The sequence below is a fragment of the Leptodactylus fuscus genome, chromosome 4, assembly GCF_031893055.1.
Source record: "Leptodactylus fuscus isolate aLepFus1 chromosome 4, aLepFus1.hap2, whole genome shotgun sequence".
Classification (NCBI taxonomy): Eukaryota; Metazoa; Chordata; class Amphibia; order Anura; family Leptodactylidae; genus Leptodactylus; species Leptodactylus fuscus.
In genome coordinates this window covers 60,427,846-60,455,758 of record NC_134268.1, presented here as the reverse complement: position 1 = coordinate 60,455,758, position 27,913 = coordinate 60,427,846, and the positions used below count along the sequence as shown (strand labels likewise).

At 44.4% G+C, this 27,913-nt stretch overlaps 1 protein-coding gene across 1 annotated transcript in view; it reads left to right on the top strand.

Annotated features, from left to right (window-relative positions):
• SNTG1 (syntrophin gamma 1) overlaps positions 1-27,913 on the top strand; it is a 440,267-nt gene that overhangs the window by 275,144 nt on the left and 137,210 nt on the right. Inside the window, exon 5 of the mRNA XM_075270573.1 lies at positions 26,877-27,011. Within this exon, the coding sequence (XP_075126674.1) occupies positions 26,877-27,011 (135 nt within the window). The remainder of the gene's footprint in view (positions 1-26,876; positions 27,012-27,913) is intronic.

Genomic DNA, 27,913 nt, shown 5'->3' with positions numbered 1-27,913 from the left:
TTATTAGTAGACACAGCTCTGGCGCTTGCGAGAGTCTTCAGAACAGCTTGAGATAGTCCTCTATTTTTTAATAGGGACTGGTCAACCTCCAGGCTGTCGGGTTGAATCTCCTTGGATCCTGGCATCTCAGCTCTCCTTGGGTTACCAGGACTGAGAGGGGGGGGGGGGAGCGCCTACACTATATGCCTTGACTCATCTTCATGAGCTGGGCAAACCAAGCCCTTTTTGACCAGAACGGAATTATGGCAATTCCCGAGACTTGGTCCTGTCTTATTTGTACCAATACCTTCGGTATGATTGGAATTGGAGGGAAGATGTAGAACAGCCTGAACCTCCACGGGATGGACAGAGCATCCACTGCTAAGGGATTATCCTCTTGGTACAGAGAGCAGAAGGTCCCCACCTTGGCGTTGAGTCAGGTTGCCGTAAGATCGACCTCCGGGAGACCCAATCTCTGGACGTTCTGTTGAAACACATCTGGACTGAGACCATTCTCCTGATATGGTGATACCCCGACTCAACTGATCCGCTACTATGTTCAGGGAGCCCTTGATGTGTGCAGTGGATAACTGGGTCAGATTCTTTTCTGCCCAGGAGAAAATTAGATTTGCCTCTCTGAGCAGGGCTGGAGATCTGGTGCCACCTTGTTTGTTCAGATAGATCACCGTGGTCATATTGTCTGAACGAACCTTGACTGCTTTGCTTCTGAGATCCTGAGAAAAGTGACGAAGTGCCAGATAGACTGCTCTCGGCTCTTTGAGATTGAACGTTCCCAACTCCAGTCTCCTCCAATGACCTTGCACAGTCTTGTCTTCCAGATGGGCTCCCCATCCCAGATGGGATGCATCTCTTGTCAACAGGGTCCAGACTGTCGGGACCACGGACCTTCTATCTTTTAGATGTATCCACCATCTGAGGGAAAGACTGGTACTGGGAGAAAGGCAGATCATCTTGTGCAGTCCCCATGGAGAGCCATTCCAGGTTCTCAACACTCCTGTCTGGAGGGGACGCAAATGCCATAAGGCCCAAGGGACCACCCTGGCCGAGGATGACATCAGGCTGAGGACTCTCATGGCGGTGCGGATGGTAACTCTCCGGGTCCGAAATAGGAAGCGGGCGGCAGCCTCTAATCTCAACTTCCTTGGGCTGGAGAGGAAAATCTTCATCATCTCTGAATCCACAATGAAACCCAGGAATTTCTTCCAGGTGGCTGGCACAATTTCTGGTTTCTCCCAATTGATTATCCAACCTAACTTCTGTAGGAAGTTGATGGCTATCTGGAGATGATGTCGGAGGATTGCAGTAGACTGATCTTTTATGAGCCAGTCGTCCAGGTAGGTAACAATAAATAGGCCTTGTAGTCTGAGGGCGGCGGTCACTGGAGTGACCACCTTGGTGAATACGAATGGGGCTGAGGAGATGCCGAATGGCAGCGCGGCGAATTGATAATGCTCTCTGTGGCCGGCCATATAAATGGCGATTCTGAAATACTGTGAGGACAAAAAATAGGGACATGGAAATACGCGACTTTCAGATCTAGAGTGATCATTACCTCTCCCTGCTATAGAAAAGATGTTACAGAATCTACAGACTCCATCCAGAAAGTTTTTCTTCTTATGTATCGGTTGAGGTACCTTAGATCGATAATCATTCTCCAGTCTCCTGAAGGTTTTGGAACCAGGAAGACTGGAGAGTAAACCCCCAGACTGAAGTCTGTGGCAGGCACCCTTTCCAGAGCCCCTTTTGCAATGTACTCTGCAACCGAAGCTTCCAGGATGGATTGCTAAGCAGCAGGGAGAAGCCAGGTGATGACAAACCGGTCGGGAGGCAAATGATCATACTCTATGGAGTAACTGCGTTCTATGTGGGTTCTCCATGCCTCTGAAAAATGGGAAAGATGCCCTTCAACACAAATTGTGGCCACAGAGAGCAGCGCCCCATCAAAACTCTGTTTTCTTCTTGGGCTCATCCCTGTAATTGCCACGACCCACGCCTCAGGGACGGTATCTAGACCGCCGTTGTTGTTAGAGAAACTGCTTGCTGTAATTTGTGATACACTTATCTGGACATGTACGTAAGGTACAGGAAGGATGGACTCTTATGAACTTAAAGGGATTCTACCATTAAACTACCTTTTTTTCTAATGAACACGTCGGAATAGCCTTAAGAAAGGCTATTCATCTCCTACCTTTAGACGTGGTCTCCACCTAGCCGTTCCGTAGAAATACCGGTTTTAACCGGTATGTAAATGAGCTCTCTGCAGCAATGAGGGCGGGCCCCAGTGCTGAAACACCGATGTGCGCGTCCCCATTGCTGCCCAGAGCTCTTTCCTGCGCCCCCTCCTTCTTCTGCAGCAACTCCGCCTCTTCTGGCTTCTCTTGCTCTTGTAGTTCGAAACAGGAGCATAGAGAGGCCACCCCAAAATGGCCACCGGCCGGCTCCTGTATTGAACTGCAAGAGCGGCTACCCCAAAATGGCCGCCGACTGGCTCCTGTATTGAACTGCATAGCGGCTACCCAAAAATGGCCGCCGGGTAGCCGCTCTTGCAGTTCAATACAGGAGCCGGCCGGCGGCCATTTTGGGGTGGCCTCTCTATGCTCCTGTTCCGAACTACAAGAGCAAGAGAAGCCAGAAGAGGCGGAGTTGCTGCAGAAGAAGGAGGCGGCGCAGGAAAGCGCTCTCGGGTAGCAATGGGGATGCGCTCATCGGTCTTTCAGCGCTGGGGCCCGCCCTCATTGCTGTGGAGAGCTCATTTACATACCGATTAAAACTGGTATTTCTACGGAACGGCGCGGCGGAGACCACGTCTAAAGGTAGGAGACGAATAGCCTTTCTTAAGGCTAGTCTGACGTGGTAATTAGAAAAAAAATTAGTTTAATAGTAGAATCCCTTTAACATTATGCATGGATGAAGAAAAAAAAAGTGTTCAGTGTAAGTGACCTGACAAGTCTCAACAGAGTTTACATGTAGGGAGTTCTGAATAATAAAACCAGTCTTATAAATATTGAAATTAATGTGAGTTGGCCATTTACACCTACAGATATTTTGTTAGAAGAGACCTAATTTTTATTTTTAGATTTTTATGATCTTCCTAAAACAGAATCTTTGCATTTGCTAAAATTATCTATCTTATTGTAAAATTATATAGAAACAAAAAAATATAGCAGCATTTTGACACTGCACAAAGGCTATAAGGAACAAAGAAAAAACTGCAGGTGGGCTTCCTACTGTTTGATCATATATGTACAACGAAGAACCTCAAATTTATATTTTTAGTTTATAGTATTTTTATAGCTGTAATGCAGTTTTTTTCCTTTGCTCCTTATAGCCTTTGTGCTGCTATATTTTTTTGTTTTTATGTATTTTACCACGGTAGCTTGCGCTTGTTCACATTGGGAGGTGCTGTCTGAATTGTCTTCTATGTTATTGTAAAATTAGCTATCTATGTTCTGGCATAGAGTGCAGACCGTTCACAGTTGCTGAATCCACGCAGTAACATACAGGATTCTGATGAGATTCGGCTGGTCGCAACATATGATAGTGCAGCTGACTCAATAAAAAGAATCCTGAATACATCATGGGATATTCTTAAGTCTGATCCTATTGTAGGGTCATTAGTGGGGACAAGGCCAAGTATCACTTACCGCAGGGGTCCTAATCTCAAAGATAAGTTGGTACACAGTTATTTGCTGCCAGCAGTGTCGGCTGACACTTGGCTGGATAGACATCGGGCAGATTTGAAAGGTACCTACCCCTGTGGTACTTGTAAGGCATGCCAATTTATAAAGCGAGGTAAGAAAGTGACATCAACCAATACTGGAACTGCCTACCATATACAGAGCTTCATTAATTGTAAAACTATGGGGGTGGTGTATCTGGCATCATGTTCCTGCGGGCTCCAGTACGTGGGTAAGACCACGAGGGAGTTTCGTCGGAGAATTCGCGAACATATCAATGACATCACACACGAAGAACCCACCCCCATTTCTAAACATGTTAGAGAAGTACATGGTGGAGGTGTAAATTGCCTGTGTTTTTAAGGCATTGAAAAAGTGATACCATCACCTAGAGGGGGAAATTTTGATAGGAAAGTACTCCAACGAGAAACAAGATGGATTTTCTTGATGGACTCAGTACATCCAAAGGGTCTAAATGAGTATATTTCCTTTGCTTCCTTTATATAAGTTGAAAAATTTCTGTTAGTTTCAACTTTATATTAATCCCCCGATGTATAGTCTATTAGGACAAAAAAGAATATATAGCCATTTAACAATTGGCTGTTTTTCTCTTTTTTAGTGAATTCGTTTTGGTAAAAGTAATCTGTCCTAACAGTTTGCCGTTATACGATTCTTATCTATATTTGAGTATTATCCCACCAGGAATCTCTCTGTTTAAAGTTTTCCTTTAGTATTGCCTAATGGTACCCCTATTTACATCTTGCGGTTTTAGACCATTTTTTAGGGTAATATTTGTGATGGTATTGATTCATATATGGTCCGGGGTCTCCTTATGTTAGGAGGGTTGTTCCATATTTTCAATATGGGGCTGGTTTGGGTCCACGGATGAGAGCTACTTACCTGGATCTTCCATTTAAATCTGTAAGCTCCGTCAGATGCAGACCGCGAAGCGGGGTCTGGTTGTAACAAATAAGCGTCTTGCGTTGCCTGGTTACGATCCTGACCGTTGTACTGAGGACGGGATTGGCCTGACGTCAGTGGGGAGGTGTTGGTGATGTAATAACCACGCCCCCCGTTGCGTCATTGAAGGGGTGGATCTTAGGGTTTATAAACCCGGCTCCACCAAGCGCTCGCTGCGGTCAGAAACTATGACCGACCGGGCTACTGAGAAATGATAAAATATAGCTCGTAATAGCGCCGTGTCAAATGGCATGTTCTTAAATACAGTTAGCCTCTGATGATACTGTCTAAGACAAGTTAGTTGAAACGCGTCAGGCTTCTCATTGCTCTAAAGTGTGTTTGTGTGGATGTGTGGGTTCTGCCGATCCTAGAAAGAAACAAGCAGTATCCCCTGCCCGAGAATAGTTTCACCCCAGCTTAGCAATGTCACTCCCCTTCATGGCTAGTTAATTGCTCATATGGCAGAAATAAACTATATGTGCATGTGAATGGGTGGATTCAATGGCTATTAGCTATATGTCAGCAATATTCAACATTGGTTACTATCCAGCCCTAGAATAACATTCCTAGCCGTTTGAGAGATATTTGGGAAATTAGTCCTCAGGAGTTCAGCTGAATATGCAATAGAAAGAAAGTAGCTAATTCAGTGTGCCTGTCTGCAAACTAATGTCAGGAGCACTGTTTAGTGAGGACTAAGTACCTAGTTGTGTTTATTATTTTTGGAGGTGGAACTTTTTCAAGTACAAATAAGACCACACACAGTTTTTAGGAACATTTATTTTTGTTTTGTGTTACCACTTTTAATAGGAACCAATAAAAGTTAATTTTTTAATGTGCAAAAAATCCCCATACACAAAAATTTTTTAGTCTTCAGACTAAGCTCAGATTGTCAGTAGCAGGAAAGCAAAACTGCAAAGCATAGTCAGGAGCTAACTGGCAATAGTCAGTGGTTAGCAAGTGTGAGAAGGTGACGATCAGAGTGCTGGAGCCCCAGGTTTCTAACTTACGTGTGGGTCTTGAATAGGCTGAAGCCCCAGGTGTACTGTTGGTCCCAAGCTTGTTAGTGTACCATAAAAGACTGCATAGCCTACACTTTAGGGCAGATCCTGGGAGCGAAGGTAGGCGCCTGGGTCTGTCCTGACACTGTGAGAGGGTATTGTGTTTCTTTTGGTTGATTTGTGTGGCTGGTAGTAAGCCGCCCGTAGAGTTAGTATTTCTGGTTTAGTTAGTCGCTCAAAAGAGCAGGGTTTTGTTTAATATTGTTTTGCCTAAAGTTAAGGTTGTGCTCATTTTGTGCCTGACATGAAGGTTTATTTATTTTGCAGTTTTTTTTCTAAATAAACCAGTTTTTTGTCCCTGTTTGTGACTGGTTGGGTCCGCACCATCGCTGCTACTGAGCTACCTTCCCCACACAAGATAACTCTAGATATAAAAATATGTAAGAAAGTTGAGTTCTAATACCAATAAGAATAAGGTGGAGATGCAATGAAGCCATGAGCTGGAGAGTCAAGGACAAGCTAAGGTCAGGAACTGGAACTAAATCACACAGAAACGAATGTTTAGCAAGACGTATACAAGGAAATTCCTTACTACCAAACAGTGAGTGAGAGATCTGAATAAGTACATATAGCAGATCTAACATTCTCATCCAGCATAGCTGAGTAGCATCAGAGTTTAGAACCAGGAGGTCTTAACTTTTCCCCTGCTGAAGCAGAGCATGGCGAACTGTACACACAGAAACCGAAGGGTCTATGTAACAGATTCACCTCTGCTTGTTAACATTTTCTTTCCTTCTTCATGTCCCTGTGCAACGCTTCTTAAGTCCCTTGTATTTGATCACTCCTGAAGATTTTCTATCATCTTCTGAGTTACATCTACAGAACCTTTAAAGCGCCATTGTTTCATCCATTATTGATATGTGTTAGTAAACAAGAAGCTAGTTCTTATTAGTGCTATCAGCCCCAGAATGTTTGCACCACTTCCTCTTACTGAATTTACGTAGGATTTGTTAAGATTAAATAGCAATGGAAAGCTTGACATGAAGCTCCGTAACTACTCTGTAAGGAATGTGATTGTACCTTTCTTACAATGACAAATTCCTTTATAAACAATATAAGTGCCAGAAGGGAATTTTCACTACACTGTAGAGTATAACTTTATTATACGCATAAGATTAAGAAATATCACTTCTTCCATTTAGGAAAATAGCATTAGAGTATAAGTTATTTCACAACAAGATCTCTAATGGAGGCTCCTTTGCTATAAAGATGTTTACAATTCACCACAATGCTTCTAGCGTCTACCAATTCCAAGTAACATGGAATGAAATAGCTGCAGGTCACAAGCTGCTAATTGTGACAATCTCAAGCTGCAAAAGCCTGCTTAAGCGTCCATGTCATTTTCTTGTGGTCCTAAATAAGTTACTTGTACCAACTGCCTTAGGCAGGAAAAAAAAAAGGCATGTGCTGTGATATATGTGACTGGAATCTATAGGTTTTAGTATAAAAAGAAATCTAGCTTTTAGTAACAGTATAATGGAGATAAATGTAATATCTGTAGAATCTCTGCAGTAGGAGCCTTGTAATAATCTTCAATATGTTCTTTGCCTAAATGTCGAACCTTGACGGCAACAATAATTGTATCATCACTAGAGATGAGCGAACACTAAAATGTTCGAGGTTCGAAATTCGATTCGAACAGCCGCTCAATGTTCGTGTGTTCGAATGGGTTTCGAACCCCATTATAGTCTATGGGGAACAGATACTCGTTAAGGGGGAAACCCAAATCCGTGTCTGGAGGGTCACCAAGTCCACTATGACACCCCAGGAAATGATGCCAACACCTCTGGAATGACACTGGGACAGCAGGGGAAGCATGCCTGGGGGCATCTAACACACCAAAGACCCTCTATTACCCCAACATCACTGCCTAACAACTACACACTTTCCACATTCAAAAAAACCTCTATCAAAGTGGGAAAATACCTGGAAACCTTCTTTACTCCCCAAATGGATGGACACAAACCCCAATTTAAGCTCAACAAACAGTAACAACCACCCCTTTAAATCACGTTCCCCATGACAACCACAAATGGAATAGGCAATGGGAATTCCAAAAGCCCTCACCCTTAACTGTCATTTTGAGTGTGTGTGTGTGTGTGTGTGTGTGTGTGTGTGTGTGTGTGTGTGTGTGTGTGATGTGGTAAGACCTTCCAAAATTCACTTTTCTAGCCCTTAACATGAGCCCTTCCAAACAAAGTTACATGACCTTAAGCTGAGCTACCAGCAGAGATTGAGGCCCTTGGCATGAGTAGAGCCTTGCACCAGCAGTGTTTTTGGCACTTAGGGTGAGTTGAGCCTTGTACCAGCGTGTGTCCCTTAACATCAGGCGGGCCCTAAGTTCTGCGCTTTGCACAAAAGTTCCACATTAACTAGGCTGAATGGTACAAAGATTAGTAGGCCCGAGAACCAGGAACAGGTCTTGCAATGGCTGTCGGATAACGCTTAAAGCACATTGTCCACCAGCCAGTCAGCCTCTACCTCCTCTTACCCAACAGTCTTGTCCTCCTTCCACCCAAAATTCCCAATCTTCTCAGAACAATAACCCCAACTGTCCCTGCTCCCCAGAGCTGTTCTCCCTTCCTTTGACTGTACCGCAACCTGCCCCTCCATTTCGCGATTCCACGGACCTAACAGACGAGTATCTGTGTCCAGATGCTCAAACACTAGAGTCTCCTCCATTCCATCTCCGGTCGATTTGGTGGCGGATGACCAGCAACCCACCCTCATCGACGACGATGAGACGCAGTTGCTGTCAGGGCAGCCAGTTGACATGCGCATTGTGCAGGAGGAGGAGGCGAGACAGGAGTTGGAAGAGGAGGTGGTGGACGACGAGGACACCGACCCCACCTGGACAAGGCAGATGTCAAGCTGGGAAAGTAGTGTGGATGTTGAGGCAGGTGCAGCACCAAAAAGGGTAGCTAGAGGCAGAGACATGTCCAGAGGCAGAGGTCAGCTGCTTTGCCGAAGCCAGGCCAGACCCGGAATGTCCGAAGATGTTCCCTTTTGTACCCAGCCCAGAAAAACTCCCCCATCGAGGGCACGTTTCTTGAAGGTGTAGAGTTTTTTCAAGGAATGCGCCGAGGACAGATATAGTGTCGTCTACACAATTTGCCTCTCGAAATCGAGTAGGGGCCCTGAGAAGAGCAACCTGTCCACCACTTCAATGCACCGTCATTTGGAATCCAAGCAATGGAATCAGTGGCAGGCAGCAACGGCAGGACAAACGTCGCCCGCCGTTCATGCCACTGCCTCTGCTCACAGTGCTGGCGATGCACTCCAGAGGACGAGCCAGGACATCACTTCATCTGCCTCCGCCACTTTGTTGACTTCTCCCTCATCCTCCCCTGTTTCTGTCTTATCTCCTTCTCCTGCACCATCAAAGGCACCATCAGGCGCTTCTTTACAACAACCCACCATCTCTCATACATTGGAGCGCCGGCAGAAATACACCGCTAACCACCCACCCACGCAAGCCTAGAACGCCAACATCGCTAAACTGCTGGCCCAGGAGAGGTTGGCGTTCCGGCTTGTTGAAACTCCCGCCTTCCCGGACCTGATGGCAACTGTGGCACCTCACTATGCCGTCCCTAGCCGTCTCAACTTCTCCCGGTGTGGCGTCCCCGCCTTGCACCAGCACGTGTCACTCAACATCAGGTGGGCCCTTAGTTCCGCGCTTTGCTGCAAGGTCCACTTGACCACCGACACTTGGACAAGCGCCTGTGGTCAGGGATGCTGCAGTGCTTATCTTTAATGACAGGCAGGGTGAATGTGGTGGAGTCTGTTCCCCGGGTGCAAACTGGGGTGGCCTATCTCCTCTCCCAGGCCAAAATTCATGGCAGGAGTAGACTGAAACCCTACGACGCTGCAACCTCCACCACAGCTACTAGCGGCAAACGCTAAAACACTGGTGTGGGGAGACGTCAGCAGGCGGTGCTGAAGCTCATCAGCTTGGGGGACAGACAGCACAGTGCCTCCGAGGTCAGGGATGCCATCCTGGCTGAGATGGCATTTTTTTTTCCCTGCTACACCTGGGGCCTGGCATTTTTACGCCTGTGATAATGGCTGGAACCTGGTAGCGGCTCTGGAGCTTGCCAGCCTCCAACACGTTCCATGTTTGGCCCACGTCTAACCTAGTGGTGCAAAGTTTTTTAAAAACATACCCAAATGTACCGAAGCTACTGTTGAAAATGCGGCGCTTGTGCGCCCACTTTTGCAAGTGCACAGGAGTCGCTGCTAGCCTAAAAACACTCTAGCAAGGCCTACATCTGTCCAAACACAGGCTGTTGTCCGTCATTCACACACGCTGAAACCCTACAATACCATATCTTGAGCAGGGTGTGTGAGCTGCACAGACCTTTGATGGAGTTCCATCTACAAAACCCAAGGGTTCCTCAAAGTCAGCAACCAAAGTTTCTGCACCATGAGTTTCCAGGGGTGGCAGAGTTATGGCTAGGGGAAGAGGCATGGATAGGGATGATGTCTAGGGGCAAAAGCAGTGTGGATGTGGAGGCAAGCTAAGCAGGAAAAACTGGGGGTACAAGCTAAGGCATGGACTGGGGTGATGTCTAGGGGCAAAAGCAGTGTGGATGTGGAGGCAAGCTAAGCAGGAAAAACTGGGGATACAAGCTAAGGCATGGACTGGGGTGATGTCTAGGGGCAAAAGCAGTGTGGATGTGGAGGCAAGCTAAGCAGGAAAAACTGGGGGTACAAGCTAAGGCATGGACTGGGGTGATGTCTAGGGGCAAAAGCAGTGTGGATTTGGAGGCAAGCAAAGCAGGGAAAATGGTGGCTAGAGGCAAAGGGATGTCCATAGGCAGCAAGGGCAAAGATGCAAAACTCTCCCGTTTCAAGAATTTTCCTGACTTGTTTCCCCACAAAACATTCCTGGGAGGAGGGCTGAAACACCACCCTCCTCCTCCTCCGCTGTTAGATTTACCCCAGCTACGAGCTGAAAACGCTGCAACACTGGTGTGGGGAGACGTCAGCAGGCTGGGCTGAAGCTCATCAGCTTGGGAGACGGACAGCACACTGCCTCTGAGGTCAGGGATGCCATCCTGGATGAGATGGCAATTTGTTTATCCCCGCTGCCCCTGGGGCCAGGTTTTTTAGCTTGTTGGAGGGCTCTGGAGCTTGCCAGCCTCCAACACGTTCCATGCCTGGCCCACATGTTCAATGTAGTGGTGCAATGATCTTTAAAAACATACCCCAAATTAGCTGAGCTAAGGGTGAAAGTGCGGCACTTGGACACCCACTTTCCCAAGTCTACAGTACCTGGAGCTAGCCGCAATACACTCCAGCAAGGCCTACATCTGCCTGAAGCACCTACTGTTGTGCGAGGTCACCACACGCTCTAACCCTAGATACCGTATGTTCAGCAGGGTGTGTGAGCAGCAGAGACCTTTGATGGAGTACCAGCTACAAAACCCAAGGGTTCCTCAGAGTCAGCTCCCTCACTTTCTGCACCATGAGTTTCCATGGGTGGCAGACTTATGGCTAGAGGCACAGGCATGGATAGGGGTGATGTGTAGGGGCAAAAGCAGTGTGGATGTGGAGGCAAGCTAAGCAGCAAAAACTGGGGGTACAAGCAGCCGGTGACATCATCACTGACAAGCACAGCTGTCTGTCAGCTGACAGGCTGACTTTCACCAAAATGAACAGACAATGGATAGACTCATCATATACATGTCAGTTACATGACAAATTTAGTGCAATTTGCAAGTCCAAGATGGTTTGGAGATCTGCGGAGAGGAATCTCACCACCTCTTGCGGGTGCCATCATTTGGAAGGCAAGCCCTGGGCTCAGTGGGTGAGAGCAAGCGCAGGATAATCGTCGTTTGGCCTGGCGGCCACTGCCTCTTCCACTGTTGACAGGGCTGGCGCTGCAGTCCAGACCAGGAGCCAGGACACCTCCACATCTGCCTCTGACACTTTGGGGAGTTCACCCTTATCCTCACCTTTTCCTGCCATTTCTCCTTTTGCCCGCGCCATCATGCGCCTCTTCCCAGCAACTCCCCATCTCCCAAGCCTTTCATTTCATGCTAAAGTACAGCGCAACCCACCCACATGCCCAAGGCTTCAACGGCCTCATCTCAAGAAATCTGGCCCAGGAGATGTTGGAATCCCGGCTGGGGGACACTCTGCCCTTTTTGGGCAGAGTGTCTACTGCGCCACCGCACTGTGCCGTCCACACCAGCACTTTCCCCCAAACATGAGGCGGTCCCTAAATTCAGCGCTTAGCCCTAAAGTTCCATGTGACCAGTTACGAATGGACAAGTGCATGCGGACAGGGACGCTACCTTTCAATTTGGGCACAGTGGTTGAATGTAGTTGAGGCGTGGACCGGGTCGCAAAATGTGGTGGCCTGACTTGTCTCCCCACACAACATTCCTGGGAGGAGGGCTGAAACACCACCCTCCTCCGCTGTTAAATTGACCCCAGCTACGAGCTGGAAACGCTGCAACACTGGTGTGGGGAGACGTCAGCGGGCCGTGCTGAAGCTCATCAGCTTGGGGGCCAGACAGCACACTGCCTACAAAGTGAGTCATGCCATCCTCGATGAGACGGCAATGTGGTTTTTGCCACTGCACCTGGGCCCAGGCATGTTGTCATGTGTGATAATGGCCGTAACCTGGGATTGGCTCTGTAGCTTGGCAGCCTGCAACATATTCCATGCCTGGGCCACGTTTTTAACTCATTGCTGCTAATCTTTTGAAAAAGGTACCCCAATGTTCCTGAGCTACTGGTGAAAGTGTGGCGCTTGTGCGGATAGTTTTTAAAGTGTATAGTTGCCGCTGCTAGCCTCTATGCACTCCTACAACGCCTGTACCTGCTGGAACAACGGCTGTTGTGCGACGTCTCCACACTGCTGGCACTAAACATATCATGTGTTGAGCAGAGTGTGTGAGCAGCACAGACCTTTGATGTAGTTCCAACTCCAAAACCCTCGGGTTCGTCAAAGTCAACTCCCTCAGTTGCTCAACCATGAGTGGCCATGGGTGGCAGACTTATGTGAAATCCCATCCCATCCATTGCACTGGACACGAAACATTAGCATGCGCTCAGCACAACTTCGGATATGGCAGATGCGTTAAGCAGGGTGCAGGGTACAACACAGACCAGGCCCGAGCACCAGGAACAGGTGTTAGAAATACTGCAGCATCTGCCATTTCCTTCCAATTTTGGGGTTTTGGACCCGCCACCGACTTGTCTGGACCTAAGTGGGGATCATGAGACACAGTTGCCATCAAGGCAAGCTGTGGTCATGTGCGGTTTGCAGTAAGGGGGCAGTGCGCAATTGGAAGAGGAGTTGGTGGATGACGAGGCCACCGACCCCACATGGACAGGGGTGATGTCTAGGGGCTAAAGCAGTGTAGATGTAGAGGGAAGCTAAATCAACAAAAAACCTGGGTAGAAGCAAAGGCATAAACTGGGGTGATGTTTAGGGGTGAAAGCAGAGTAGATGTGGAGGGAAGCTAAGCAGCAAAAACAGTGGGTAGAAGCAAAGGCATGCAAAACTCTACCCTGTTGGAAGACTTATTCCTAGGTCTGGAACACGTTAATGGCCCCCCTGGACAAATTACTGCCACTCAGGGGCCTAGTGTCACCAGGAGGGACAAGTATAGGCGCATGTTGTGGGAATACCTGGCCGACACCAGCTCTGTCCTCTCCGATCCCTCTGTGCTCTACAGCCTAAACTTATTTTCTCATCTTTTTTTCTGAACTGCACATCTCTTGCCTGCTTCCTTTGGGATCTTAGAAATGGTGGTCCACTTCCACAGATGGTAACTTCAATAGACAGTGTAACGGGAGTAGCTGAGGGATCGCTGTCTTAACCACTTTTTGGCACAAAATTAACTTCCAAAGCCAAATATGGTGCAAGTATATGATGCAAGGACACCTACACACCTATCTCTGACACATTGGGGAGTTCACCCTCATGCGCCCTTTTGGCCTGCACCATCATGCGCCTCTTCCCAGCCACTCCACATTTCCCAAGCTTTTCATTGCAGGCAGAAGTACAATACAACCCACCCCCATGCCCAAGCCTGTAACAGCCTCATCGATAAACTGCTGGCCCTGGAGATGTTGGTGTTTGTTTATGCTTCTGGAGACCCAGGCCTTCCGTCAGCAGATGGCAGCTGGGGCACCTCCCTATGCTGGGCCTAGCCGTTACTACTTCTCTTGGTGTGCTGTCTCTGCCTTGCGCCTGCATGTGTCCCATAACATCAGTCGGGCCCAGAGCTCTGCGCTTTGCTGCAAGGTCCACTTGACCACCGACACATGGACAAGCGCCTGTGGTCAGGGATGCTGCAGTGCTTATCTTTAATGACAGGCAGGGTGAATGTGGTGGAGTCTGTTCCCCGGGTGCAAACTGGGGTGGCCTATCTCCTCTCCCAGGCCAAAATTCATGGCAGGAGTAGACTGAAACCCTACGAAGCTGCAACCTCCACCCCAGCTACTAGCGGAAAACACTGTAACACTGGCATGGGGAGATGTCAGTAGGCCGTGCTGAAACTGATCAGCTTGGGGGACAGACAGCACAGTGCCTCCGAGGTCAGGGATGCCATCCTGGCTGAGATGGCATTTTTTTTTCCCTGCTACACCTGGGGCCTGGCATTTTTGCGCCTGTGATAATGGCTGGAACCTGGTAGCAGATCTGGAGCTTGCCAGACTCAAACACGGTCCACGCATGGCCCACGTTTTCCAACTTGTTGGTGCCATGTTTCTTTGAAACCTACACCATTGTGCCTGATATACAGGTCAAAGTGGGGCCATTTTCGTAAGTGAGAACTAGCCTCTGCTAGGCAGAAAACATTCAGAGCACACTCCTCTCATCTTCGCACCGTTGGCTGGCGGAGGAAGACGAGGGGGTTGGAGTGGCATCTGATGTCCCTATCCCACACGAGGCTAGAGGGTGCACTTCAGTGCATCCCATTGCTTCACCACAAATGGTGTGAAGGGGAGTGGAAAATGGAGGAAATGGAGAGTGACCCTTACAGTTGGGGCCAGCAAAGGCATGCCAAGTAACACACTGGCACACATGGCTGACTTCATCTTGGGTTGCTTTTCAACACATATTTCACATCATGAAGAACAAATAATACTGGATTTTTTCAAGCCTCGAACCCCGGTCTAGGTCTAATGTCTGTTCCTTTCTTATATTAGGGGAGAGGGAAAAAAAATTACTTCAGTGATACGTTTAGCGTACATAGACTGACTATTAATGTGTATCCCACTTAGTGTTGTTAGGGTTACACACCGTCACAACCTGGCTAAAGCTTCTATAGCTGTTAATAAAGTCAACATAACTTTACGGTATCCAAAAAGACAGCTGGTACCGACAGAGAGCAAGACAAATGTCACCCAAAGCTGTGAGCTCTGAACACCCACAGTGACTTTGGCGTCATCATCATTATAAGGGAGTGGGTGGTAATAAATAACTTGGCAGTGCCTAAAACCCAAAAAGCTTATACAACTATATTTACATTAAGATACACAAATGAAACTTTTCAGTAGCATGTCATGAGACAAGCTGATAAGCTCTTCCTTTGTGCAGTGCTATTTGAAAGTTAAACGCTGCCTTTATTTTAATTCTGGAGAAGGTGCAGACATTAGATTTAGAACATGTTGTCTTCATTGTCCAAATCCTCTATATAGGTAACGCGTTTTTCGGGCCGAGCTGTCTGGGAACGAGCTGGTGCAGCACTGACAACCTGGGTGAATATGGCAAGAGCCTGAGATGTAGGGTGAATGAATCCCCAAATTATTTGTGGAATTCCCAGTGAGACAATGGCACTGTATACCAGTATTAAAAATTGTGGGTGCACATAACCCCCATATATTCTTTGAATTCCCAGTCAGACAATGGCACTGTATACCAGTATTAAAAATTGTGGGTGCACGTAACCCCCATATATTCTTTGAATTCCCAGTCAGACAATGGCACTATATACCAGTATTAAAAATTGTGGGTGCACATAACCCCCATATATTCTTTGAATTCCCAGTCAGACAATGGCACTGTATAGCAGTATTAAAAATTGTGGGTGCACATAACCCCCATATATTCTTTGAATTCCCAGTCAGACAATGGCACTGTATACCAGTATTAAAAATTGTGGGTGCACATAACCCCCATATATTCTTTGAATTCCCAGTGAGACAATGGAACTGTATAGCAGTAGCAAAAATTGTGGGTGCACGTCACCCCAATATATTCTTTGAATTCCCAGTTAGACAATGGCACTGTATACCAGTAGTAAAAATTGTGGGTGCACATAACCCCCATATATTCTTTGAATTCCCAGTCAGACAATGGCACTGTATACCAGTATTAAAAATTGTGGGTGCACATAACCCCCATATATTCTTTGAATTCCCAGTCAGACAATGGCACTGTATACCAGTATTAAAAATTGTGGGTGCACATAACCCCCATATATTCTTTGAATTCCCAGTGAGACAATGGAACTGTATAGCAGTAGCAAAAATTGTGGGTGCACGTCACCCCAATATATTCTTTGAATTCCCAGTTAGACAATGGCACTGTATACCAGTAGTAAAAATTGTGGGTGCACATAACCCCCATATATTCTTTGAATTCCCAGTCAGACAATGGCACTGTATACCAGTATTAAAAATTGTGGGTGCACATAACCCCCATATATTCTTTGAATTCCCAGTGAGACAATGGAACTGTATAGCAGTAGCAAAAATTGTGGGTGCACGTCACCCCAATATATTCTTTGAATTCCCAGTTAGACAATGGCACTGTATACCAGTAGTAAAAATTGTGGGTGCACATAACCCCCATATATTCTTTGAATTCCCAGTCAGACAATGGCACTGTATACCAGTATTAAAAATTGTGGGTGCACATAACCCCCATATATTCTTTGAATTCCCAGTCAGACAATGGCACTGTATACCAGTATTAAAAATTGTGGGTGCACATAACCCCCATATATTCTTTGAATTCCCAGTGAGACAATGGAACTGTATAGCAGTAGCAAAAATTGTGGGTGCACGTCACCCCAATATATTCTTTGAATTCCCAGTTAGACAATGGCACTGTATACCAGTAGTAAAAATTGTGGGTGCACATAACCCCCATATATTCTTTGAATTCCCAGTCAGACAATGGCACTGTATACCAGTATTAAAAATTGTGGGTGCACATAACCCCCATATATTCTTTGAATTCCCAGTCAGACAATGGCACTGTATACCAGTATTAAAAATTGTGGGTGCACATAACCCCCATATATTCTTTGAATTCCCAGTGAGACAATGGAACTGTATAGCAGTAGCAAAAATTGTGGGTGCACGTCACCCCAATATATTCTTTGAATTCCCAGTTAGACAATGGCACTGTATACCAGTAGTAAAAATTGTGGGTGCACATAACCCCCATATATTCTTTGAATTCCCAGTCAGACAATGGCACTGTATACCAGTATTAAAAATTGTGGGTGCACATAACCCCCATATATTCTTTGAATTCCCAGTCAGACAATGGCACTGTATACCAGTATTAAAAATTGTGGGTGCACATAACCCCCATATATTCTTTGAATTCCCAGTTAGACAATGGCACTGTATACCAGTAGTAAAAATTGTGGGTGCACATAACCCCCATATATTCTTTGAATTCCCAGTCAGACAATGGCACTGTATACCAGTATTAAAAATTGTGGGTGCACATAACCCCCATATATTCTTTGAATTCCCAGTCAGACAATGGCACTGTATACCAGTATTAAAAATTGTGGGTGCACGTAACCCCCATATATTCTTTGAATTCCCAGTGAGACAATGGAACTGTATAGCAGTAGCAAAAATTGTGGGTGCACGTCACCCCAATATATTCTTTGAATTCCCAGTTAGACAATGGCACTGTATACCAGTAGTAAAAATTGTGGGTGCACATAACCCCCATATATTCTTTGAATTCCCAGTCAGACAATGGCACTGTATACCAGTATTAAAAATTGTGGGTGCACATAACCCCCATATATTCTTTGAATTCCCAGTCAGACAATGGCACTGTATACCAGTATTAAAAATTGTGGGTGCACATAACCCCCATATATTCTTTGAATTCCCAGTGAGACAATGGAACTGTATAGCAGTAGCAAAAATTGTGGGTGCACGTCACCCCAATATATTCTTTGAATTCCCAGTTAGACAATGGCACTGTATACCAGTAGTAAAAATTGTGGGTGCACATAACCCCCATATATTCTTTGAATTCCCAGTCAGACAATGGCACTGTATACCAGTATTAAAAATTGTGGGTGCACATAACCCCCATATATTCTTTGAATTCCCAGTCAGACAATGGCACTGTATACCAGTATTAAAAATTGTGGGTGCACATAACCCCCATATATTCTTTGAATTCCCAGTGAGACAATGGAACTGTATAGCAGTAGCAAAAATTGTGGGTGCACGTCACCCCAATATATTCTTTGAATTCCCAGTTAGACAATGGCACTGTATACCAGTAGTAAAAATTGTGGGTGCACATAACCCCCATATATTCTTTGAATTCCCAGTCAGACAATGGCACTGTATACCAGTATTAAAAATTGTGGGTGCACATAACCCCCATATATTCTTTGAATTCCCAGTCAGACAATGGCACTGTATACCAGTATTAAAAATTGTGGGTGCACATAACCCCCATATATTCTTTGAATTCCCAGTCAGACAATGGCACTGTATACCAGTATTAAAAATTGTGGGTGCACATAACCCCCATATATTCTTTGAATTCCCAGTCAGACAATGGCACTGTATACCAGTATTAAAAATTGTGGGTGCACATAACCCCCATATATTCTTTGAATTCCCAGTGAGACAATGGAACTGTATAGCAGTAGCAAAAATTGTGGGTGCACGTCACCCCAATATATTCTTTGAATTCCCAGTTAGACAATGGCACTGTATACCAGTAGTAAAAATTGTGGGTGCACATAACCCCCATATATTCTTTGAATTCCCAGTCAGACAATGGCACTGTATACCAGTATTAAAAATTGTGGGTGCACATAACCCCCATATATTCTTTGAATTCCCAGTCAGACAATGGCACTGTATACCAGTATTAAAAATTGTGGGTGCACGTAACCCCCATATATTCTTTGAATTCCCAGTCAGACAATGGCACTGTATACCAGTATTAAAAATTGTGGGTGCACATAACCCCCATATATTCTTTGAATTCCCAGTCAGACAATGGCACTGTATACCAGTATTAAAAATTGTGGGTGCACGTAACCCCCATATATTCTTTGAATTCCCAGTCAGACAATGGCACTATATACCAGTATTAAAAATTGTGGGTGCACATAACCCCCATATATTCTTTGAATTCCCAGTCAGACAATGGCACTGTATACCAGTATTAAAAATTGTGGGTGCACATAACCCCCATATATTCTTTGAATTCCCAGTGAGACAATGGAACTGTATAGCAGTAGCAAAAATTGTGGGTGCACGTCACCCCAATATATTCTTTGAATTCCCAGTTAGACAATGGCACTGTATACCAGTAGTAAAAATTGTGGGTGCACATAACCCCCATATATTCTTTGAATTCCCAGTCAGACAATGGCACTGTATACCAGTATTAAAAATTGTGGGTGCACATAACCCCCATATATTCTTTGAATTCCCAGTCAGACAATGGCACTGTATACCAGTATTAAAAATTGTGGGTGCACATAACCCCCATATATTCTTTGAATTCCCAGTGAGACAATGGAACTGTATAGCAGTAGCAAAAATTGTGGGTGCACGTCACCCCAATATATTCTTTGAATTCCCAGTTAGACAATGGCACTGTATACCAGTAGTAAAAATTGTGGGTGCACATAACCCCCATATATTCTTTGAATTCCCAGTCAGACAATGGCACTGTATACCAGTATTAAAAATTGTGGGTGCACATAACCCCCATATATTCTTTGAATTCCCAGTCAGACAATGGCACTGTATACCAGTATTAAAAATTGTGGGTGCACATAACCCCCATATATTCTTTGAATTCCCAGTCAGACAATGGAACTGTATAGCAGTAGCAAAAATTGTGGGTGCACGTCACCCCAATATATTCTTTGAATTCCCAGTCAGACAATGGCACTGTATACCAGTAGTAAAAATTGTGGGTGCACATAACCCCCATATATTCTTTGAATTCCCAGTCAGACAATGGCACTGTATAGCAGTATTAAAAATTGTGGGTGCACGTAACCCCCATATATTCTTTGAATTCCCAGTCAGACAATGGCACTGTATACCAGTATTAAAAATTGTGGGTGCACGTAACCCCCATATATTCTTTGAATTCCCAGTCAGACAATGGCACTATATACCAGTATTAAAAATTGTGGGTGCACATAACCCCCATATATTCTTTGAATTCCCAGTCAGACAATGGCACTGTATAGCAGTATTAAAAATTGTGGGTGCACATAACCCCCATATATTCTTTGAATTCCCAGTGAGACAATGGCACTGTATACCAGTAGCAAAAATTGTGGGTGTATATAGCCCCAATTCTATTGCTAGGGGACTTGCAGGGTATTTCTGAGGTGAAGGTGGGGGGGCACACCGTTGGAACGGGGATTTGGGGTGTATATATGGGGTATACGGGAATACACTGTCAGTGTGTTCCATTCAGGATCCTGGGAAAGCTGGGTTGCGGCGATTGAGCCCGTCAGTGCCACGTTACACTGACAAGCTTCTCCCTGGAATTGAAGTTATATGTAAGCCCAATATATTCTTTGAATTCCCAGTGAGACAATGGCACTATATGGCAGTAGCAAAAATAGTGGGTGTATATAGCCCCAATTCTATTGCTAGGGGACTTGCAGGGTATTTCTGGGGTGAAGGTGGGGGGGCACACCGTTGGAACGGGTATCGGGGGTATATATCGGGTATACGGGAATACACTGACAGTGTATTCCATTCAGGATCCTGGGAAAGCTGGGTTGCGGCGATTGAGCCCGTCAGTGCCACGTTACACTGACAAGCTTCTCCCTGGAATTTAGCTCTTATAAGAGCTGTTGGTTGTCTTCTCCTTCCTATCCTAGCCTGTCCCTGCCTACCCAGAATCTAACCCCTAGCTAACTGGACGGAAACCTCCGTCCTCGGTGAATTGCAAGCTCAGAATGACGCGAAGCTGGGCGGCGCTGTTCTTTTAAATTAGAGGTCACATGTTTTCGGCAGCCAATGGGTTTTGCCTACTTTTTTCAACGTCACCGGTGTCGTAGTTCCTGTCCCACCTACCCTGCGCTGTTATTGGAGCAAAAAAGGCGCCAGGGAAGGTGGGAGGGGAATCGAGTAATGGCGCACTTTACCACGCGGTGTTCGATTCGATTCGAACATGCCGAACAGCCTAATATCCGATCGAACATGAGTTCGATAGAACACTGTTCGCTCATCTCTAATCATCACTATTATGACAATAGAAGATTACATGTGTAATGGGTGTGCCAATATGTGGGGCAGAAGGCGCCTAAGCTGTGGCTCCAGAGATGACCCAACAGTCTTCTGTATTATAGACAAAAAGGAAGGTGAGAAGTACCATTATAGACCTCCCATGAGGTCCTCGAAAAAATTCCTGCCTCAAAAATAGCCCTTCTTCCTTCGGATTAAGCCTCATGTAGCAAGACGCATACAAAAATGTTACAGAAAAGACTGAGGTGCAAATGCAATGTGATTTTTCCACAGTGTTTTTCAGAGAAAGTCAGTAGAATTTTACTCTGTATGTTTTCTGCCTCTACTATAACTATACGGAAAACATCAGCACTTCCAAAGATGTAAATGACATGCTGCGGTTGGATGGGATTAGCCAGAGTCCACTTTACAGGTACTCTAACATGCAGAGTTTTTTGCTGTGACGTTTCTGTTGCAGCTGAAGCTCTGTGTGTTTACAATGTGGGACCCCAGCCTTAAAGGGGCTCTGTCATTGGGAAAAGTAATTTTTAACTAATGACATCTTTGCATAGCCTTTAGAAATGCTATTCCACACCTACCCTTTGTATGTAAATTGCCTCAGTAATTTTTAAATGAGACCGTTTTTATTCATATGCTAATTAGCCTCTTGATGCACCATCGTACACTCCTCTTTGCTATTCTTTCCTATGTATGTGTACAGCACAGGCTGCTGCTGCTGATGACTTCCTGCTTGCACACACAGATAGGAGAGAATAGCAGAGACGAGTGCTGTTGGGAACTTCCTGTGCTGGCTTGAAGCCAACTAGCATATGAATAAAAACAGAGTCCGGGCTTGTTCACATCTGCGCCTGGGGTCTCCGCTTTCAGTTTTCCATTTCCTGCCCGAAACTGGACAGGAGACGACAACCTGCCAGCATTTTTCAAACCCATTCAAATAAATGGGTTTGAAAAGCATCCGGCTGTGAGCGCCCATGAGCATTTTTTACTCTCGCCCACTAAACCGTTTTTTTGTTTTTTTTTTAACCGGACACAAAGTCGACTTTGTGTCTGGTTTAAAAAAAAACGGTTTCCCTGTGGAGAGCACAAAACGCTCACCGGCGCTCATAGCCGGACACTGTCTGACAGGTTTCCATCTTCTGCCTGCAGAAGACGGAAACCTCTGAACGGAGGCCGGACGCTGGTGTGAACCCAGCGTCATTCAAAAACCACTGAGGCAATTTACATACAAAAAGTATGTGTGAAATAGCCTTTCTAAAGCCTATGCAAGGATGTGATTAGTTAAAAATGACTTTTCCCAATGATAGAGCCCCTTTAAAATAGTTCAATAGAAACAAAGCTGAAGTCCAGTGGCTGACCCCTATACACTAGACACCTTCGAGCAGCTGATCTGTGCAGGTTGTCGCCCCCCCCCCCCCCACACACACACACACACATTGGGTAGCCTAAGCATAGGTCATAAATAAAAGAAAATATGGACAGCAACTAATCTAATTTTAGTGAAATGCATCCTAGAGGAGCAATATATCCTCCAGATGTGACTAATCCAAGTTATGCACAGATGTCTACCATCATAACTAAAGGGTCCTGGCAGAGAAGAGGGTCCATGTTAGTTTTTCCTTGCAAGATAGATTAATTTGTCTTTTATCTATGTAGACAGTGTGAAAATACCATATACTGTCATATCCAGAAGTTTCATGGTTGCTTCAGTCCATTCTTAACTCTCTCAATGACCTTGTACAGGAAAGAAGAAACATCCATATAGTGTTATGAAACATCTTATGGAATGTAGTGCCTAAATATATTATTTGTATCTCCTTATAAACAATAAGTAGATAATCTAAGAAATCATTCTTTGACCCTGTATTGTGCTCCTTTATTTGCCTCTTATGACTTAACTTTTGTACTACTGTTTGTCACTCCATGATTGTGTCGCTAATATATAACAATATAATGTGGTCTACTTACCTGGAATTCTGGATCCACTTTATAAACCATGGGAGGATTTATTAAGACTGGCAATTCCTACATCAGCCTTAGTCAATTGGTGCGATCAATCTTCCTCTTAATAATTATGGCATATTTCATGAGGTTGTATGGGTGAGGAACTGGTATAGATTTCAGCAATATCTTATAATAAACCTGTCAGATTGGTTATGTCTATAGCCCAAAATAAGTTCGGAAACCCTACAAGATGATATGCAAATGCATAGAAAAATCCCCAACAGTGGAGCAGAACACCCTCCCCCATCTGAAAAGCAAAAGAAGGTCAGAGGTGCCTCAGATACAGCCTGTCCCTCCAATACAAAGAGCAGATAAGCAGCAATGAAGCCAATAATGTAGTAGCAATGAACAGACCCGGAATAACATCCTGATATACGTGATATACGGGGGGCTGTGTAATATCGGTTTGGTATATTAATGTTTTGCCTGGTCTGCTCCTTTATATTCATTATTGACTTTATTGCTGCTTATTTATTTGCATATAGGGTTATTAGGGTGTATTTGGGGCTCTCCGCCCCTCTCTCTTGCTGTTGGAGGGATTTCTGCTTCTGACCCCTGTTGGAGAATAGCTCTTTGCATTTTTGCACTTATTTGCCCCTCACATGACCATGGACTGATTTTTATCAATTGGAGCAAAGAATGACAACAAGCAGAGATGTAAAAACTAAAAGAATCTCATACAGAAAGCATATTGTAAACGTGTATAACTTTTCATTGCACATACAATAATATTTTTCTGCTGAAACTTGACAACTCCTTTAAAGGGGTTGTCCGGGATAGAATTAAAGCGCTACGCTAATCTAAACACCCTCCCCCGTCTACTTTCTAAATAACATTATATATCAAAAATGTATATGTACCCATTTCCCTGTGGTAGTCATGTGACTACCCAGGGACATATTCTGGTTATCTGGTGATGATCTATTTCCCATTTCCATAGACGGAACATCACCACTACTCCTCCCCCCCCCCCCCAATCCACCCCATTATACTTACCTCTCCTCCTTCCAGTCTTCCTCCTGTGGGATGGCTCCTCCCTGTTTTCTGACTGTCGGTGCGCGCTCTTGTCCCAGCGCTGTTCTGTGCTCCGCAGCCCATGATCCACCTCTACTTCACAGCTCCCACGCCTGCGCCGTAGAGGTGGATAATAAATGCAATACAAAGCATGTTTTGGGAGGAAATTAAGTCAAACTTCTGACATACAGTATTTTGCTTAAGACATTTTTCCCAGTATTCTACTCAACTATATTAGCCTTATTATAAAAATCTTTTTGGATAACAGGGTTGGGACAAGGAAATGTAATGACAGGTTGTCTGGTATCAAAAATAATAATCATTATTATTATTATTATTTGAAAAATATTTCAAAATGTTAGTGAAGAAAAGATTTCATTTTGATATTTTTCTTGACAAGGGGAAGTAAAGAAAACCGTAAAAATACATTGCTCTCGATGGAATAACTGCTTGCACACACTGGTACCAGGAAAGACAAATGTTTGATGGAGAGAAAATAGACCATTGTCAAGCTTTCTTCCATCCTACACTGACATCTGTCTCTGTTAGATCCTCATTGCACTGGCACAATGTTCAGAGAGATAAATTAGCTTTATGAGAATATCCATCTTCTGTTTATTCCCCTGTCAAGACAGAACTGAGCAGTGACAGAAAATGACCATGTGCCTTGAACCTAATACTGCACACGTACAAATGTTCTACTGTGAGTATACATCCCAATATAGACAGTAAGGGATAGATAACACAGCAACCAATAGCAAGCACTTGTGTGTGCAATGAATAATACTCATATATGTCAGATGGCACATGGAATATCATGTATACCTTGTCTAATATTGTGGAATACTGTGTATGCCTTATCTAATATTGTGGAATACTGTGTACACCTTGTCTAATATTGTGGATTATTGTGTACACCTTGTCTAATATTGTGGAATACTGTGTACACCTTGTCTAATATTGTGGAATACTGTGTACACCTTGTCTAATATTGTGGAATACTGTGTACACCTTGTCTAATATTGTGGAATATTGTGTACACCTTGTCTAATATTGTGGAATACTGTGTACACCTTGTCTAATATTGTGGAATACTGTGTACGCCTTGTCTAATATTGTGGAATAACGTGTACGCCTTGTCTAATATTGTGTACACCTTGTCTAATATTGTGAAATACTGTGTACACCTTGTCTAATAGTGTGGATTACTGTGTACACATTGTTTAATATTGTGGAATACTGTGTACACCTTGTCTAATATTGTGGAATAACGTGTACGCCTTGTCTAATATTGTGGAATATTGTGTACACCTTGTCTAATATTGCGGAATACAAAGAGCTAAGTGGAATGAGTGGACTACAGTACCCAGAAGGATTAAACAAACTAGGGTATTTAATTTTGGAAAAAAGTCAACCTAAAAACAACCGTATGTATTAATATATAAAAGTTCAGTACAGAGATCTCTTTCAGGATCTCTTCATATCCAAGACTGTTATGGAAACAATGAGGTATCATCTTCATTTAGAGGATAGAAGGTTTCTGCACAGACATAGAAGATGGTTCTTTACTGTAAGAGCAGTGAGACTGGAGAACTCTCTGCCAGAGACAGTTGCCATAAGGAATTTAGCTGAATGCCTTTATTAAGAGCAGAAATATTAAAGGAAATAGTTGTCATTATTAGACTTATAGTTTTGGGATGAAGATCATAGGCCTGGTTCACATGTACGCATAGGTGTCTGCTTGGGGATCCTCCAAATGGAAACCTAATCCTTATAAAAAAGCAGTTACCTTAGGAAACCCGCGGACTCCATAGACTATAATGCGGACTGTGTTGTTTCCGCTTGTATCCGCACAAAAAGTGTGGAGAGAAAAGTGCAGCTTGCAAGACTTTTCTCTCTGCATTTTCCATGCGGAGAGAAGAATGAAATAGCTCGAATGTAGATGTGACCCGGGCTGAAGGGTTTATTCTGATTGCCAGATAGGACTTGGGAAGGAATTTGACCCTAAAATGAAGAAAATTGGCTTCAACCTCATGGGGGCTTTACCTTCCTCTGGATCAATATTGCAGGATGAACTGACTAGACAGATGTCTTTTTTCAGCCTTACAAACCAGGTTACTATGTACATCCTATTAGTTGGCTTCTATATGTATTCTAGAAACAGATGTAGCAAGCACCAAATGAAAGTTTGTTGCACCAAATATACATTTAATTTACACTATGGTACACTGTAATTTGCATAATGCTCCATTTTAATGCAAAGTGAATGGTCAACTCCACAACACAAATGTTGTTTGGTGATTGCTACATCTATACGTACACTATAGATGACATCAGTGACATTGGGGACATTTAATAAGATCGGTGTTCGGTATGTCAGTCTTAATTCATTCACCCTGCTTCAACCTCGTTCATAAATTGTTGTGAACGTGGTCAAGATGGAACAATGTGGAGCTTCATTGGCACAAGAAGGGGCTGTATGCCAAAGTGGCTCCACATTTACACCATTAAACTGGCATAGAAGGGTTAGTAATTTCCCCTCCTTTACATCCATCATTGTATATAGATTATATTAAACATTATCTACATAGCAGAATGTGATCTCGCCTGTATATTCTTATGACATTATCTCAATATTAAAGCTAATTAATACAACTTTTATTAGCCAAAAATAAATGTTGTTTTCTTTTCTTTGAAGGCAAAGACAGGAATTTGTTTGCTGCAAGATGGTAGTCAAGAGCCTTTCAAAGTTCGACTCCACTTAGCCAAAGACATATTGATGATTCAAGAGCAGGATGTTATTTGTGTGTCTGGTGAACCTTTCTACTCCGGAGTAAGTAAATAACTTGGAGAATCATTAGAAAATGACATTTACTCATTAGCAAATGTTATTTGTTTTATCATTGCCGCTCCCGATCATACTGACTTGGATTGCGTTTTTAGATAGCTTTACTCTGTCCAACACCAGAACAAATATATAGTGACTGTACCATCTGTGTTCTGTTCCGCTGTAACACCTGTGGCCGAAAGTTTTAACTGACAGTGTAAAGAGGAAGCGCTAATCTTTTATGACTACATGTGTCTAAATTCCAGCCAATTGCAAAATAGAGCATTTTGGGAAAGTTACATTTTAATGTTTTACTTTAATCTAATTCAATACTGTGTGAAATGAAAAGCAATGTATTTCCTAAAGCAGATAAATCTATGGAGGGTATATATGACACTGTAACTCTTTTTATGTGGCACATATACAGTAAAAGGTGCCAAACCAAGAAAGTGATATCTGATATAGTGAATTGCAATGGAAAAGATATATAGCAAAGGTTACTGCATTGCTTAAAGGGATCCTATCATTGGATATCCTTTTTTTCTGACTAACGCGTAGGAATAGTCTATTCTTCTCCCACCTTTAGGTGTCTTCTCCGGGCTGCCGTTCGGTAGAAATCCGGGTTTTCTTCGGTATGCAGATTAGTTCTCTCGCAGCAGAGGGGGCGGTCCTCAGCGCTCAAACGGCAGTTGGGGCATCCCCAATGCTGTGAGAGAAATCTCCAAGCCCGCCTTTATCTTCTGGAACGCCCTCTCCGTGTCTTCTTCTGTCCTGGGTTTCAATCTTTTAGGCCTTGGGCAGAGCCGACTGCACATGCCCATGGCCGCAACAAAATGGCCGCTTACACCAGCTTACTATGTAAGCGGCCACAACAAAGTGGCCACTTAAACCAGCTTACTGTATAAGCG